Source organism: Sturnus vulgaris, chromosome 1 (assembly GCF_052056855.1).
Source record: "Sturnus vulgaris isolate bStuVul1 chromosome 1, bStuVul1.hap1, whole genome shotgun sequence".
NCBI classification, from domain to species: domain Eukaryota; kingdom Metazoa; phylum Chordata; class Aves; order Passeriformes; family Sturnidae; genus Sturnus; species Sturnus vulgaris.
In genome coordinates, this window is record NC_142243.1 from 10,102,361 (window position 1) to 10,117,653 (window position 15,293).

The window sequence follows — 15,293 nt, forward strand, 5'->3', positions numbered from 1 at the left end:
TGTTTTACAATATTATTAAAGAGAAAGAATACCTGAGGAGTCAAAAACACACAGTAGGAACATTTCTATTAGTTTTCCAACTAAATATGACACCACTACTGGCACTAGTGGAAATACTTAAAATACTTATCAGAAGTTTTCTTTGAACTTCTTTTTTCAAGACAGCAACACTTTAAAAACAAAAAGAAAAGTGTGAATAGTTTTCTTTATGGCAGAAGTTTCTTACTTTGGAGGAAATTGGATCTGGACTCTGAAATTAGCTGTTAGAAGGGGCTGGTACATCATCAAGTCCAGACATCACCCTAACACCTTAGCTGCAGCAAGTTGGACAAGGTGCATTTCAGCACAGACTGACCTCGAGGGCAATGTACAGGTTTCACCAAAGCAATTCTCCCACCAAGGAGAAAGGAAATGAGTCCCAAGAAGCAGAGGCAAAGAAAAGAAAACCCCAACAAACAGAAAACACTCTGCAGCCAAAGGGGCACACTGAAGCAGCAGGGACCCTCTGAACCTTAGCACATCCATATGGCTGTTTTACTTTTCATCCTGTGCCTTCTTCCATTTAACTTGGCTTTTCCTTCTCACCTGCTCCCATAGCCTCCCTTCTCTGATTCATTTCACTTGCCCCAGGTACCCCTCCTTACTGTCTCTCTTCTCCCTTTCTTCACCTTTCCACCACCCCTCTTAGCTAATCTTTATCAAGTCTCCTCCTCAATATTATAAAGAAAAATTCTCTCACAAAACCTCTTTGCCCACATTACAGGCTTTTCATTAATGCTCCAGGTGATCGGCATCCTTGCTCTTCAAGATGCCCTTTGTTTAGAGACCTTGTTACTTCCATGTGAACAACACCAAGTTTAACAGCCCTTGTGCTTGGCCGGCCCCAGGTACTGTCTTTAAGCACTATTCAGTCTGACAGTAACAAATCTTTAATTCATGCCCACCAATAACTGAAACGATAATAGGTTCTGACAACAGATTACCTATGGAGTTCAGTGGTTCAGATCCCCAAACATGCACTATTGCTATTTATAACTAAGCCAAGCAGTTGCTATAATAAGTTCCTCCACATCTCGGTTATAAAATGCAATACTATGGAATCATTTTTAAGTGTAAATCTGATGTAAATATAAAGTAAGATGAGAAGGCCAGATTTTCTTTTTTTTCCTACTTAAGGAAAATTGGAAGGGTCACTGCTGCTTGTTATGGAGAAAGTACTAAATGCAATTATTTCTTATGAAAACAGTAATATAGTATCATCAAACTATGCTTTGCAAAGTTTTTAGTTTATTAAAATTACTCCAGTATTTGCACGTTGGACTGTCTTGCTGCTCAGAAAAGAACACAATTCTGCTTCACTGGAAACTCAGCACAGATACAGGAGTATGTCTGCAAGATTAACTCTCACAGAACTATGACAGAACTACCTGCATTTGATGGAAAGAAAGTCTTTGAAAGCCTTCCTGCTGCTACAGTTAACACTTGAACTTGACAAGCGAGTAGGATAAAAAAAAGGATGCCGTAAGAAAGCAAATACTGTTTTTACTAGTTTTTCAACACTAAAGCTTCAGTGGCAACAAACTTAAAAGAGGAATTAGTAATGATACAGAATATTGGAGATTGGAAATCAAAAGCCTGGAAAAAGTTCTGAATTGCAAAAGTGAACCATCTTTACACAAAACACTTTTAAACTTGAAATGAACATTGAAGGAGTTGCTGTGAAAAGTTATGTCTAAAATTAGCTCTAGAGATTAAATCTGTTACAAGTCTTAAATTTACATTTGTGACATATTCACACTAATTTTTCATCTATCAAATGTGCCATCAAATATTTTCTTTAAAACCTATGGGCTATTCATATTACAGTAGATGCATTCCTTCAGAGGTACCCAGGTATGCAGTACAATTATCTCCACCTAAGAGACCTGGATAAATGCCGAAATTAAGTTCTCACAAAGACTAAGAAAATTATAGGTGCACTTTCTAGTAAAATTTTAAGTAAGTTTAAACACATTTTGTCATGATTCTCTTTTATTGTCAAACTTTTATTTCATCTTCTAAGACACAAGTAATATAAGGCTGCCTTCCTAATTCCTCACCTTTCTGTTTGACTGCACTTTGAACTGCACAAACATGGCCATAATATTTTCTAGCGGCCAAAAAAAGACTCAAATTTTCTGTTACCACAGCCCTTTCCTTCTCTTTTCACTGGTGTGATACCAACCTGTGTTAAGTATCTGAGGCAGATGTGCCTCTGAGTATGAAACTGTGGGAAATGGGAGTGAAGCAGCTTGCTTGCATTCAGCTGAGAAGGGGCTGGAACACAAAGACCTTACAAGCTCTATACTGTCACTCCAACCCTTGCAGGCTCTGCCTGCCCTCAGCTGCTGACAGCTCTGCTCCAGTGTGGGCTGCCAGGGGCAGGCAGGGACCCCCAGGCATGAGCAAGCAGAAAAAAGTCCAGGCAGATCTGAACTCAGTTGTCCAACAGGAAGACTGTCATTTCTCTAGCAGGGTATATAGCTGTGTTCCAAAAAAGTAAATTTAAAAAGGGCCACAAAAGGAGAAGTAACCCAGAAGCTGGAGCCAGAAATGTATGAATAATCAGGGCCAGATCAGTGGCTTCTGGATGGGACACAAACGTCTGACCAGACGTGGACTGAACCATGGGTTTGTTTTGTCACCTTGGCTGTTTGCCCTCTTGACCCGACACCACTGAGAAACACAAAGGACTCCATGTCTGCAGGATAACAGCTCTGAGAAACGGAGGATGTTATAGAGAAGGAAATCTTTGAAGTGCTTCCTTCCTTGGTTCTGCCTAGGCTGCAATTCAGAGCAATTCTTCCTTTGCAAACTTGAGAGATTAGACGCTGCTGGGAAAAAAGCCGATTGCTAAAACCGCTCCCACAAATCCTGATGCTGAGACCTTGCCATGACCTCCACGCAGTGCCACATCTGTGCAGTGGGAGTGGGAGGCCTGGTGAGGAGGCCAGCTGTGCTCCATCCAAGGCTTTAGCTCTGAAATGGGGCTTAGGGCCCATCCTTGTGCGGGATAAATCGCTTCGTTACACGGCCCCAGAGGAAATCTGTGTGCGGCCACTGGGGATATGTCCCATTGTCCTCAGCCCGAGTTCAGTGAAGCACCAGCCCTCCTCAGATAAACACACTGCCATTAATCTTGTGAGTTGGCTTGAAGACAGAGGGACAGATGCAGAAAACTCAAGCAACAGCTTCATTTGGTAGTGAGGGGAGCAGCCCGTGTCCCAGCTCGGTGCCAGAGCTGCTCTTTCCCAGCCATGCTGCTGCTGCAGGGATCTGCCCTCAGCCCTTTCTGCAGCAGAGCACAGGTGCCAGAGCCTGGAGCTGCACTGCTGCTTCCCTGCCATGAACACCAGACCCTGTGAGCTCTCCTGCTCCTGACACTCTTGTCCTCATCCCCACTGCAACAGGGTCCTTCAAACAAAATTCCTACCCACCACATCAGCACAGGATTAGTGCCTGACAGGCCCTGATTGCACTAGACAAACATTAACAGCTACTTTCCTGCATTTAAATAATGAAGGATTGTTGTCATCTACAGAAGTGTCCAGTGGTGTTTAAGGCACAAGGGTTCCCTCTGGAAGGGGCCCAGGCTCTGCAGACCCAGTGATGGGACTGCCAGTCACACACACATATCATGGATGTTTAAGAACATGAATTACCCCTCAGTTTTCAGATCACAAAACTATTTCCCATACAGAGCAGACTGGTAGAGTTTCCCAAGCTAATTTTGGAAAACAAAATCCCAACAACAGGCAGTTGATGCACACACCTTGTTACTACTACAATTTATTACCTTCTTCCTACCTCCCACTGAGCTGCTAATTGTGGTGCTGCTTTCTAAAATCCTGTATAATCCACAAGATGGTAAGCAACAGAGCTTCTCTGTCCATATATCGTTGCCTAACTTATAATTGCTTATTTAGTGAAATAAATCTTCTTCTAAAGATTTTCACTTAGCCACTTCTGTCACTTAGCCAGAGTGCTGCTGCCAGACTCTCATACCCTAGCAGCATGCTTCTGCAGGGAGGCCTTTCAGGTTCTTCACACACTTGCAAACCGAGCAGAGAGTTCCCACTGTCCAGTGAGTAACAGCAAGCACCACTCTGCTCTGAATCTGAGCCATATCCGGCAGACATCACATGTGCAGAAACGCTCGGCAGGACAGGATGGAAAACGGCGTCTCGCCTTCTGGCAGCTGTGACAAACACTGTTAGCACCCATGTGGAGACAGTCCTTTTTCTCCTGCCACTGGGGTTTTGATTTAGTTGAGCAGTATAAACTCTCCATCAGCAACAATATATTTTGTGTTCAGTCATCTTCTTTTTAAGTCTACTCAGATGGCAATAACATTTAGCAAGTGAAGGTAGTTAATACCCAGTCCCATCTGGTTAAGCAACACATTATGAAGGTAAACCACAAGGTGTTAGAAACCACACAAAAAGAGATCCATTAACAAAAATTATGTGTTTTTCACATGGCACTGAGATAAATCCCTTTCCTCTTCCTTTCCAAATCTGTAAAAGGACTATATATTTGTGTTGAATGTAAAGAAGGTTTTAATAGAACAGCTGTATCAGGGAGAAAACTCAGAAAAACAAACCACAACGAATTTCCTGATCATCTTCAGGACACTTTTCAGCACCACACAGCACTAACTCAACAAAGCCAAACCAGTGGTTGCTTACCAATCTCCGTGCACAGCAAATGCGAGACTGCCAAAGTTTAACTGCAAATAATTTTGTCAAATATTCATTTTCTCAATACCACAGCATGACATACTTTGTATTAAACAGACACAAGAGCATTATTTAAATCTAGTGTAAATGTGTAAATGGCAAACTTCCTAATGCTATGCAGGTGAAGGGGCTTTTTTTTTTTTTTTTGCTTGCAAAATAATAGTTGAGTTTTACTACTCCGGTAATCCTTTCTTCATGAATTCTTCAGATCCAGCCTAAACAGAAAACGAAGTTGTTGTTTTTGGGGATAAAAAAATCCAAAGAAAAAGAACAAAAATGTTCTGTTGCAGAGAATGAAGGACTCTAGACATTCAGAATAGAGGCAACCTTACTATTACAGTGCTTGATATTGAAGTCTGAATCACATAACACAGGAATTTTCAGTCTTTTTATTAAAGAAGAAAAGGTATAAAGTATTGAAAAATCACAAGATTAATATCTGTCTGGGGATTTAAACCATGACTACTCATATTTCTGTGAGTCCTGAGTTATTTCAGAGGTAAGGACAGTTTGGTTATGCAGCTACTTGGTCAGAAGCATCTTGAATCTCTCTCCTGCTGATAATTGTGAAATTCCTGGTCTAGGGGATTCTCACAGAAAGATCAGGAGAGGGTGCCCATTACACACCAGGTTCAGAATGGCTTGGGGTTGGCTGTTTTTGGCCTGTTGTTATCTTAAAATTGTGCCAGGATATCGCCACTATGAGCAACATCACCTCTGCTGAGGCAGACGATCACTTTGGCCGCAAAATGTTTACAGTTGCTTTGAAGTTATTTTTAAAGTCAGCAATTCATTTGCAAACAAATGCCATTTGCCAAGCATTTCCTTCTCCACAGAATCCAAATGAAAGAAACAGTCCTCTGCCCAGAGAGTCACATCTGCTCTTTTTTATGAGCCTTGCTGTCTCTAGTGGGCCTCTAATGTGGGAAACACTACATCAGAGCTACTGAAAATGGTTTTAAAAAATATTATTACAGGCAGTGTTAGACAAAGGAAATGAGATTCTTTGAATCAGACAAATTTAACTGGTACTCATTTTGTTGTTTTTTAACAATGGTTACAAAAAGAATGCTCAAAACTTGTTTATTGATAAATTACTTTCAACCCTTTACTTTTTCCCCAGCCTTTCTGGTTCTCCTTAGAATAATCATTTTAAGTAAGGAAAGTAGGTCTGATATCATAAGAACTATATAGAATTTAATTGTCCTTTATTCACACTTCTCCTCAAAGAAATCACTAAGTGCTTCATTATTAATACCAAAACCAGATGCCTCACTACTCTGATTAACTTTGTCTGAGCCAGAAATTGTCTTCCTTTTCCTCAAAGCACACATTACTTTTCTAGTCAAAGTTCAGGCTCTCATAAAACCTGATAAAGACATATTTCCTTCCCGTATCTCAGACATTTCAATTTATGCATATTCAGTGATTTGATTTATAAAGGGATTGAGAATAACTTAACTAAGATGTTCTCCACTTAAACAAGTTCCCAGAGGAACAAAATATTTGAGAAACAAGTAATATTCATAGTGTTTCATTCACTAGAAAGAATTTAAGAATTTTGAATACATTAAATAAAGATTACAACTGGGGCACTGAGAAGAACTTCAAGAACTGAGGCAAACTGCTTCAAACACTTGCTTGAAAAAAAGGATCAAGTCTGCAAATGCAGTTATACATCTATTCTATCAAAAGTAATCTTAGACACTTGGAGAAAAAGTCCTGACATGCTATGAAGACAAGAAGCTCAAAAACGTGCTGAAAAAGACACAGGAGATACAAGGCATTACAAATTTGATGAACTCCTGCAGAGAAATGGAAGGGCAGCAATGGTTTTAAGCAACAGCTGGAAGTGAAGCTTCTTTAAACTGGCTCCCCTTCTAGCCCAGAAGCCCTTCACAATCTAGAGCACTCACCATCCAAAGCCACACTAACACATATCCACATCAGCAAATCCATTCCAGTATATCACACAAGGTGGTTCCTGCAACACTGATCCACCACTGTCTGCCATAGCTTAGCCTCTGGTCTGAGGCCTCAGAGGTGTAAAGGACTTGTGAGAAAGACTTTGCAGAAGCAGAATTGTGTGGACTCTCAGAGCTCCTTTTCAGCATGCAAGGCCATCAAAGGCAAATAGAAAAGCATCCTGGATAGATGCAAGAGGCCAGCACTATGTTTTCAAGGGCAAGAAGAGAGCCCAATGTAAGAATTGAGACCAAGGTCACAGATGGGATGAGGTTTCACCATGTAGATGCAGCTAAAGGTCCCAATTTGAAAAGATTTCCTCCTAAAATGACGTGCAAGGTTACACAATGGCTGTAAACTGAAGAAAGGAACAAATGTCTGGGCTGTTTATGGTACTCTAGTTAGAGCCTGAGAGATGAATGGGAAGGCAATATCGTCTACAACAATCCACAAAAGAGGAGGTAAATATGCTTGGTGTTATGGGCAGTAGAATTCTTGCTCAAGATGAGCCTTGATCTAGCTGATAGGTACAGAGACACTCCTTGACATCATCTTGGAAAGGTGGAAAAAAGTCTGGAATAAGCAGGCAGACCTGAAATTCACCCATGTAGGGACAAGAAACTGCAGAAGATACTGAGAATGAAATCAAAAGACATCAAAGAGAAGCTTCCTCTTAACCAGAAAGCTGGAGGATAAAGGAAGAGGATTTCCATGAAGATAAGGGGGTGTGAGAAGAGACTGAAGCAAAAACAGTAAAACAGAGGAGGTGCAAGTGATGATAACATCTCAAAAACCAAAACTCTGGAAAATTAGCATTATTCTTAAAATTCGTGAATATTTGTGAAATATACACAAATTCCTGGTAATGGTATTTCTTTAAATTGACAAAAAACTTGAAAATAACTGTGGAGTACAAACTAGAGGCTACTGAAAATCATCAGGGTTGATAGTTAAAATTTTAGTCACCTGATCATAACAAGCACATTAATACCATGTGGTAAGATTGTGGCTAAGCCCATCTTTCAAAACTTTATTACTATCAGGGCCAGTGGAAGGATGCACAAGAATAAAAAGTCATGAGTAGGATTGTCTTTAATGATTTCAAGGCTTAACATCTATTAATTTTCAAGTTAAAAACTGCCAAGCCTACAATTACTAGAAAATATTGCAGGCACAGAAGGTGGAGTAGCTACAGCAAAACCATTCATAAAGTCACCAGTGAAATGGCAGGTGGCTGCATTGTTAATGATATTTCCAAAGCACTTTTCATTCAAGGAAGCTATGACATAGTGAATGAATATTTCCCATGAAAAAGAATATCAGCATGAAATGCACCTAGTAGAGAAGAATCCAGCAAATCTATGGAATGTTTTGGTTTGTAATTTCTTTTATCTATAAAAAGAGGACCAAAAAAAGGGGGAAAAAAAGAACTGATTTTTTTTCTGACCTCGAGAAACTACTGAAAGGCAACAGGAAAACACATCCCAACGTGCTGCTAAATGAAAGGTGAGAAAACATGAATTTAAGTCCTACTTTTCTCAAGATTCAGATAATGCAGAAGAGGAAAGAGTTATTTTAGAACAGAGAAGCAGGCTAGGTGGCTCCACGAGCCGTGCAGATATGTTCCTCGGGTTGATTTGCTCACCCTACAGCCTCAGGCAAAGCAGGACATATGCTCAGACTCTCTGGACAGAATCCCAAATTCAGAAAAATGGTCTGAATCTCAGTAACAGCTTAATTTCCTTTCCTGTCCAATTTATTTAGGGCATTCAGTAGATGACATGACTTCTGCAAATATGTAATTGCAAACTTTAAAATTCTTCCCTAGTTTCAAGAAAATGTCCTTAAGGAAGAAAAACATTCATCAATGATGAATCGTATGTTTGCCCCTGAAAGTCACTTCTTAACTCTGAAGTACCTGAAGGAAAAATGTTTCATGCATGACCCTCAGTTCTCTTATGCTTTAAAAGCATTTACCTATATTTGCAGTGCCAAACTTGCAACAGACAACTTTTTGGCCAGACACCATCACTGAGTCTGACTCCTGATAGGAAATGAATGTTCAGCACTGAACAAAACAGACAGACCTCTATATCACAGCATGTAACAACATTCTCTGCACAGAACTCCAAGTCCCTGAGAAGGTAGAAATAAAAAAACCAAAACAATTTTTTATATCCATATCAATAGCATACGGAAATGTTCCCACTCACTTTCAAAGTCTGACAGTTATTCATAATAATTCCTTTGAACATCTCCCAAGTGTCTCCTGAACATCTCAAAATTATAAGCAATATGGGAGTTATTTCTTAGAGTATCCTTATGCTTACTTTTATTTGGCCTTTCTTGGTTGCAATACATTGTCAGGCAGTACACATTAAACTACGTGAACATACCAAAGGTCACATTAAAATATATCCTGGCAAATCTATTTCAAGGGGGTACATTTGCAACTAACCCATCAGGAGAAATAATTCAAATCACACTTACTACAATGTCAGTAAAACAAGGGAAAAATCCTATTAACTTCTTCAGGAAGCTGATGAATTTTTTGACCAGGTTAGGCTTTTGCAGAACAAAGCCTGGGTGATATCCAAGGGCAATGGATTTAGACATTAATCTTCAGGAAAATCTGACCTAGAATGCATTTCTATTTAAAAGGTGGTTTTAATTTATAATCTGTTATTCCATGGGTATACCTACTCGGCTCTTTTCCTCTGTGTGAAATAAATCATACCATAACATCTCAGTAACCCATACTCAAACATCAACAGCTTCAGAGTTGTCTTACCCTACTCACAAAAGGAACAGGTGCGTCATTACAAGGCTTTTTTCATTCTGTATTTATGCATTTACTGCACACGCTGTACAGAATACACAAAAGCACAAATAGTTTGAAGAGTGCTCACCATAAGTCAGAATATACAGTGGTTTTCCATTGGTATCCATAGTGGTTAGGCAAGGAGCTTTTGGTGAGATGGTTCCCCATCGCTGCAAGGCGGCTTCCAGGGAAGGCGGCCAGTTTGTAACCACACCCAGCTGCTCCCCACGCATAGCCAACATCTGAGCTCCTTCTGGCTTTGGCTGGTTTGGATCTGGCTGTTGAACTTATGGTTATGAAAAGACATACAGTTACCATATAAATTCTATACCCTGTGTACACCTGTGTAATCAAGAGAATAAGTTACCTTTGCAAAATGTTCTGAAAACAGTAGCATATAAGAAGGTATTGAGAAGCAACAGAGAAATGGAACAGAATAATTTACTGTTAACTTTGACACAGATCAAGCAACTGATGCACCTCAGGAATGAAAAGTCCTTGTTCTTACACTAGTTCTGCAAGACGGGAAAGAAACTGCTGAAGCAGCATGCATATATTTATCTTCAAAATAGTAAACATTTCTTTATTCCTAAAGAGAGATGGAGAATACTTTTTCCTGGAAAAATGCAGTAATGAGATGAACTGCAGAACTACTGACAAAATGTACTTTAACAAGTAACAGATTGATTTAAGTCATGTTCTGTTACATGTTTTCTTATAAATTCCTGTGAAGACTATTTAAATTTCCACATCCTGGTGAATCTTAATTCTCAAAGCACTGGTCTTTTTTTTATAAAGTTCCATTTATTGACTCTATCTTATATTTAGTTCATTTTTCATACTTCACTGTTACACAAAGGATGCTGCAAAACATTTAACATGCTCCCTCACTAACATATTTTCTTTTATTGGTGTTCCAAAGCAATGGCTGTAACCCACAGCTGAATGTTCTCAAAGCAAAGCTTCCCTACACTCTCTTCTGTCATTTCTTTTCAAGCAGAACCAGAAACTGAGCAAACAAGAGACACTTTTGACTCCACAGCATTATGTCCAAGCTTTCTACCAGCAGTTTCCACTGAGGGCTTACTTGGCTTTCTAGAAAGTCAATGTAGGAGGCAAACATTTCACAGAGTTTTAATAAGCAATCCCCAAACCTTTTGAAAAACAGTCATTTTACCTTCTAACAATTCCTCAAAGTCATCTACAAAGAACTCTCGTAATGGTGGTCGTTTGGGCCGTTTTAGTGTATTGACCAGCTGCTGAATCTTTGCTGACACTCTGCTGCTCACTGGTACTCCTGCAGGACAGGGATCAATGGAGACATCAGTCGATGGCTACACTGCACTCACCAGACATCAAGTGGGGTAAGAAAAGCTCTAGGACTGCAAGGCCACCACAACTACAGTTTCAAGCCATACAATGAGTCAAGTATTTAACATCAAAACATATAAGCAAAAAGGAACAATGATGCCTAATGCAAATAAAAGCAATACAATAATGTCAGAGTGAGGCTGCAAAATTAGAGCGGAAATAGCACACAGACTGAGGGAGAGAAGTGCAGTACAGCAATGTCAGTACCCTGAGAGAACTGCCTCAGCAATGGTCAGTGAGAAACCTGGCACTGGCCCTCCCCATGATCATTGGCCATACCAACATTGTCTGACTAGACTGCAGCCTGGTGAGGAGTGTGGGTCACAGGCTCTGCTCCGTCGTTTATTCTGAGTTATTTTTATACTGCAGGGGACATCTGTCCAGTACACATCTTAAACATGGTTCACATAGCTGTATTACTTGAGCATGCCCCTGTATTCTCTGAACATCCCTACAGCCAATCCCACCAGCCAGCAATCTCCAAAGGGAGAATGCTTGCCCGTACAGCACTTTGGAAAACACAGATCTGAGCGGCAGCCTGGTGCAAGGGGCATTTTATAATGTAGTCCCATCAATCACCTCCCCCTTCCTTTTCTCTAGTTGAGGGCAAAACCTCTCCAAATGTGCATGTCAGCTGTTCCTGAACTAATAGCTTTCTGTCATTGCATTGCAGGAATTTCAACTTCTTACCCTTCCATAAGGTTGGCTCCAGAACTTTTACCAAGTGGTATTTAGAGCTGGAGCTACTAAGTTTAGATGCAGTACACTTGGTCAACAATTCCATGCTGTGCTGAAATATTGTTTGGTAAGTTTTAGAGAAGAGGAGCAGTATATATAAGGAAGGGTTTACAAATAATTGTTAAAAAAAAAAAAAAAAGAACCGAAAACAAAATGTAAACTCAGAGAATAAAACTTCAACCATCTAAATTTTCAAGATGTAGCTATCCTAGCATGCCACATTCTTTGCCATTTAAAAAAAACAGACTAGCTGTAACCAAGCAGCATGATAATGGCAAATCTAAAGAGATTCCCTCTGGATTTTTGCCAAACGGTTTCTACAGGGAATCAGCTCTGCTGATTAAGAAATATTTCTCTATGTTATCTTAATTGATATCAGCTTATTTTAGAACTGTAAAGGTGCTGCAACTTTTTACAAGTAGAAAGTGCCCAGGGAAAAAAACCACATAGAACACCCAAAAAACAAGAGCAGATGCATACAGTTACCACTGAAAAGGTCAGGATACTCCAAATAACCCTGGTTCTGCTTTGTGACATACCATCACCAGTCTCCATAAGCTCAGCGTTGCCATACTTTGGTGCCACTCGTGCCGTTGATCCTTGTGGTCTTTCTACTTGTATTGAGTGTTCTGAGGTGTAAGTGGTAACATCTGGAGGGGCAGAATGATTTTCTGTGAAAAGTAAGTTAAAAGGTTTAACTGTGTACCTCTCATGTCAAAGGGCAGAAAAACAAAAAGCAGAGAGGAAAGGAGACCATTTGAGATTTTTTCCCCGATGTATGAACACGCGTTAATACACGGAATTATTACATTGAACTATAATCTGCAGTATAATTGTAATAAATAAAGTTTGCATTGATTAAAACAGGGCTGTATATCTGCAAGCACATAGGCAATAGACTAAAAGAACTATACAATTATGTTGTAGGTTCTCCACTGACATCTGATTTTACTTAAAGCTTGTGGACATCTGCAAATAGAAAAGACCCAGACAAATACACTTCTCGTGGATTATTCTGTTAGTTTTTCTAAGTCAAAAGAATACAGCATGTTGTCAATCACTTCCAAGTGCCAGTGCATATCACTTATAATCTCTGTATTTTGAATATGTCAGTTTTAGTTAAGAAAGGAAAAAAGTCAATCATAGCAGGTTTGGAAACCAGAGGCAAGAAATAAAATGTAAAGAAACATGAACTTTGCATTCTTCATGGACACTTGCTTGTCTACTATTTTTAGACAGAGATATTTCAATTCTTCCGCATAACAAAGCCTTGCCTTCCAGAAGGCAAACACGATTTGGTCTGACTCATGCCAGCACTGCTGAACAATTCCACAGAGATAATCTTTCTCTTTCATGGACTGATAACTCAGCACGCTACCACAGTTCATCTTCCCATGTTTTTAAGTCTGAGTCTGTATTTCCTATATATTTGTACTATTTTTAAAGGCTGTCCCATAAATTTTTTGCAGGTTTTTATCCACATTAGATTAGATGGAGATAAACGCCATAAGCAAATAACAATTTTTCTTTCAATTGACATAAATGATCCCCAGCAGCCTCTAAGTTACAAAAGAAGGCAGGTCTTCATTCTACTGCCATGGAAGTAAAAAGAAATGCATTCTATTTAATAATAGAGTACGAGTCGTTCAAAATGAAAAAATTCTGGAAAAACGTCATCATGTTCCAGTACTATTTTCAAGATGTACTTCTTACTAAACCTTATCTTTGAGCATTATAGTGTTGTAAGTACTAGAACACTAACTTCTACAGTAAATTTTAGTCTTAAACGTAATTTTAAAGCACTTTCATTTTTATGAGTTTTAAACTTTGAATCACTGTGATTCTTGTGCATTCAATCCTAAGTTTATGCACCATCAATACAGAAAACTAAATTTTTGGCTATACGTACTGGAAAAAGATGCTAAGAGATACTTATTTTGCATACTTCTCATTTAAAGGTAGCATTTGACAGACAAATCATCATGTAGATTTAAGACATGACATTAATGTCTGCAGCTGTTATTTAATATTTATATTCATGAACATCATAAGGGCTCAATCCTATCACCCAATCATATTATCTGGTTGAGGAAAACATGAAATGGCCTTATTGAGCAACTCAAAAATGTCTTGCATTCTACAAGTGTCCAGTTGGAGCTTTTGCTTCTGATCACATCCATTGTTACAACTTTACTGAAACAAACACCTTATATTGTGCTATAAGTGACCAACTGAAGTACAATGAATTGAACAATGAAACTTATGCCAGTAATTGCTTGAATAATGTCTTCATTTTAAATTTCTCATCATTATCAACTATTTTAGACTCAGTACAATTTTTTGCCCTTTCCTGTTAAGTGGCAAGAGCTTTTTATAGATTGTGATTATATTACTCAATAACTAAGTCAATTTAAAAATGCTGATGTTTATCTTTTTACATATAATGCAGTTTTGCTATGCATATAGGAGATCATGACTAAGAAAATAATTGTACTTAGTCAGCTATTAGTAACATGAGAAAGTATATTTAAACGGAGCTGTATTTGCCTACATCTCTCCAGTGAAGTATTTCTGTCTTTCAGACTTTTCAAGGCAAAGCGGAGTTAAAGATTTTTTTTAATGGATGGGGCAGAAGATATATGAGCAGGGATGCTCTCCCTTCAGAACTCTGTGCTTAAAACTGATTTTTTCTTTGTTACACACAGTGCTGAGCAGGGGGAAAGAACATAACAAGAATGCTGCTCTCTTGTAAAAGGCTTTCCTTTTGAACAAACAGCACTTGCACTTGAAGTTGCCTAAAAGAAACTCTCTTTCCAAGATAGCCACCACTGCTCAATCAAGGAGTTCTAGTGCCCTTGCTGCCCAGCTGCTATTTACTTTTATCCAGAATAAGAGAAATACTAAGGTTTGTCTTGATGTGTTCCTTTATAGTAGCTGCTTAACAGATGTATTATCATGGCAATATCTACAGCATTAAGTTTCATCCATTAGCTTTACAAATCTTTGGTCAGTTTGAGTCTCAGAGCAGGCTTGGAGAAATTAAAATCATACAGACAAAGATTTGGTCCAAATGACTTCTAACGAAAAAGATAATTGTTATGCTATGTGAAATGTACACTTTTCTTTTGCACAGAACAGTCAACCCAAGCTTTGGCTGCAGACAAAACCTGTAGAAAGCTGCTTGGTCTTCTGTCAGGTAACTTGAAGAATTGTTTGAGGTTTCATTAAGAATCATGATCCTGACACATCTGTTCACTAAAAAGTAGAAACTGACAGCTGCATTACTTCAAAGCACTTCCTCCCTCAAAGATGCATATTTGCATCACCTCCTATTCCCATCTCTTCCAATATCCTTGCATTAGGAGATCACAGACAGAACAGCTGTTTCCAGTTAAGGCTCTCTTCATTTCTGCCACTGGAGCAACATCATTTACCCCATTTCATGAAGATCAAAAAGGCCCAAAAAAGTGGAGCCCATTCATGTAGGGATAGAGCACGTGCACTGACAAAGCCCCACGTCTGAGGAGAAGCAAAGAAGTGGAGGAATACTTTCACTGGAGGTTTGGAAGCTCACATAAGCACCAAATATTTGAAAAGTCTCCAGGAACTCAAAAAGCATT

General features: G+C 39.2%; 1 protein-coding gene across 5 annotated transcripts in view; it reads right to left on the bottom strand.

Moving 5' to 3' along the window:
* The window catches only part of DIP2C (DIP2 acetate--CoA ligase C (putative)), a 313,844-nt gene that overhangs the window by 94,129 nt on the left and 204,422 nt on the right, over positions 1-15,293 (bottom strand). For 4 of the 5 annotated variants that reach the window (XM_014872252.2, XM_088159264.1, XM_088159256.1 and 1 more), the window contains 3 exons: positions 12,213-12,344; positions 10,742-10,861; positions 9,653-9,850 (listed from right to left, as the gene is read on the bottom strand). In XM_014872252.2, the coding sequence (XP_014727738.2) occupies positions 9,653-9,850; positions 10,742-10,861; positions 12,213-12,344 (450 nt within the window). The remainder of the gene's footprint in view (positions 1-9,652; positions 9,851-10,741; positions 10,862-12,212; positions 12,345-15,293) is intronic. The other variant, XM_014872250.2, reaches the window with a different exon arrangement.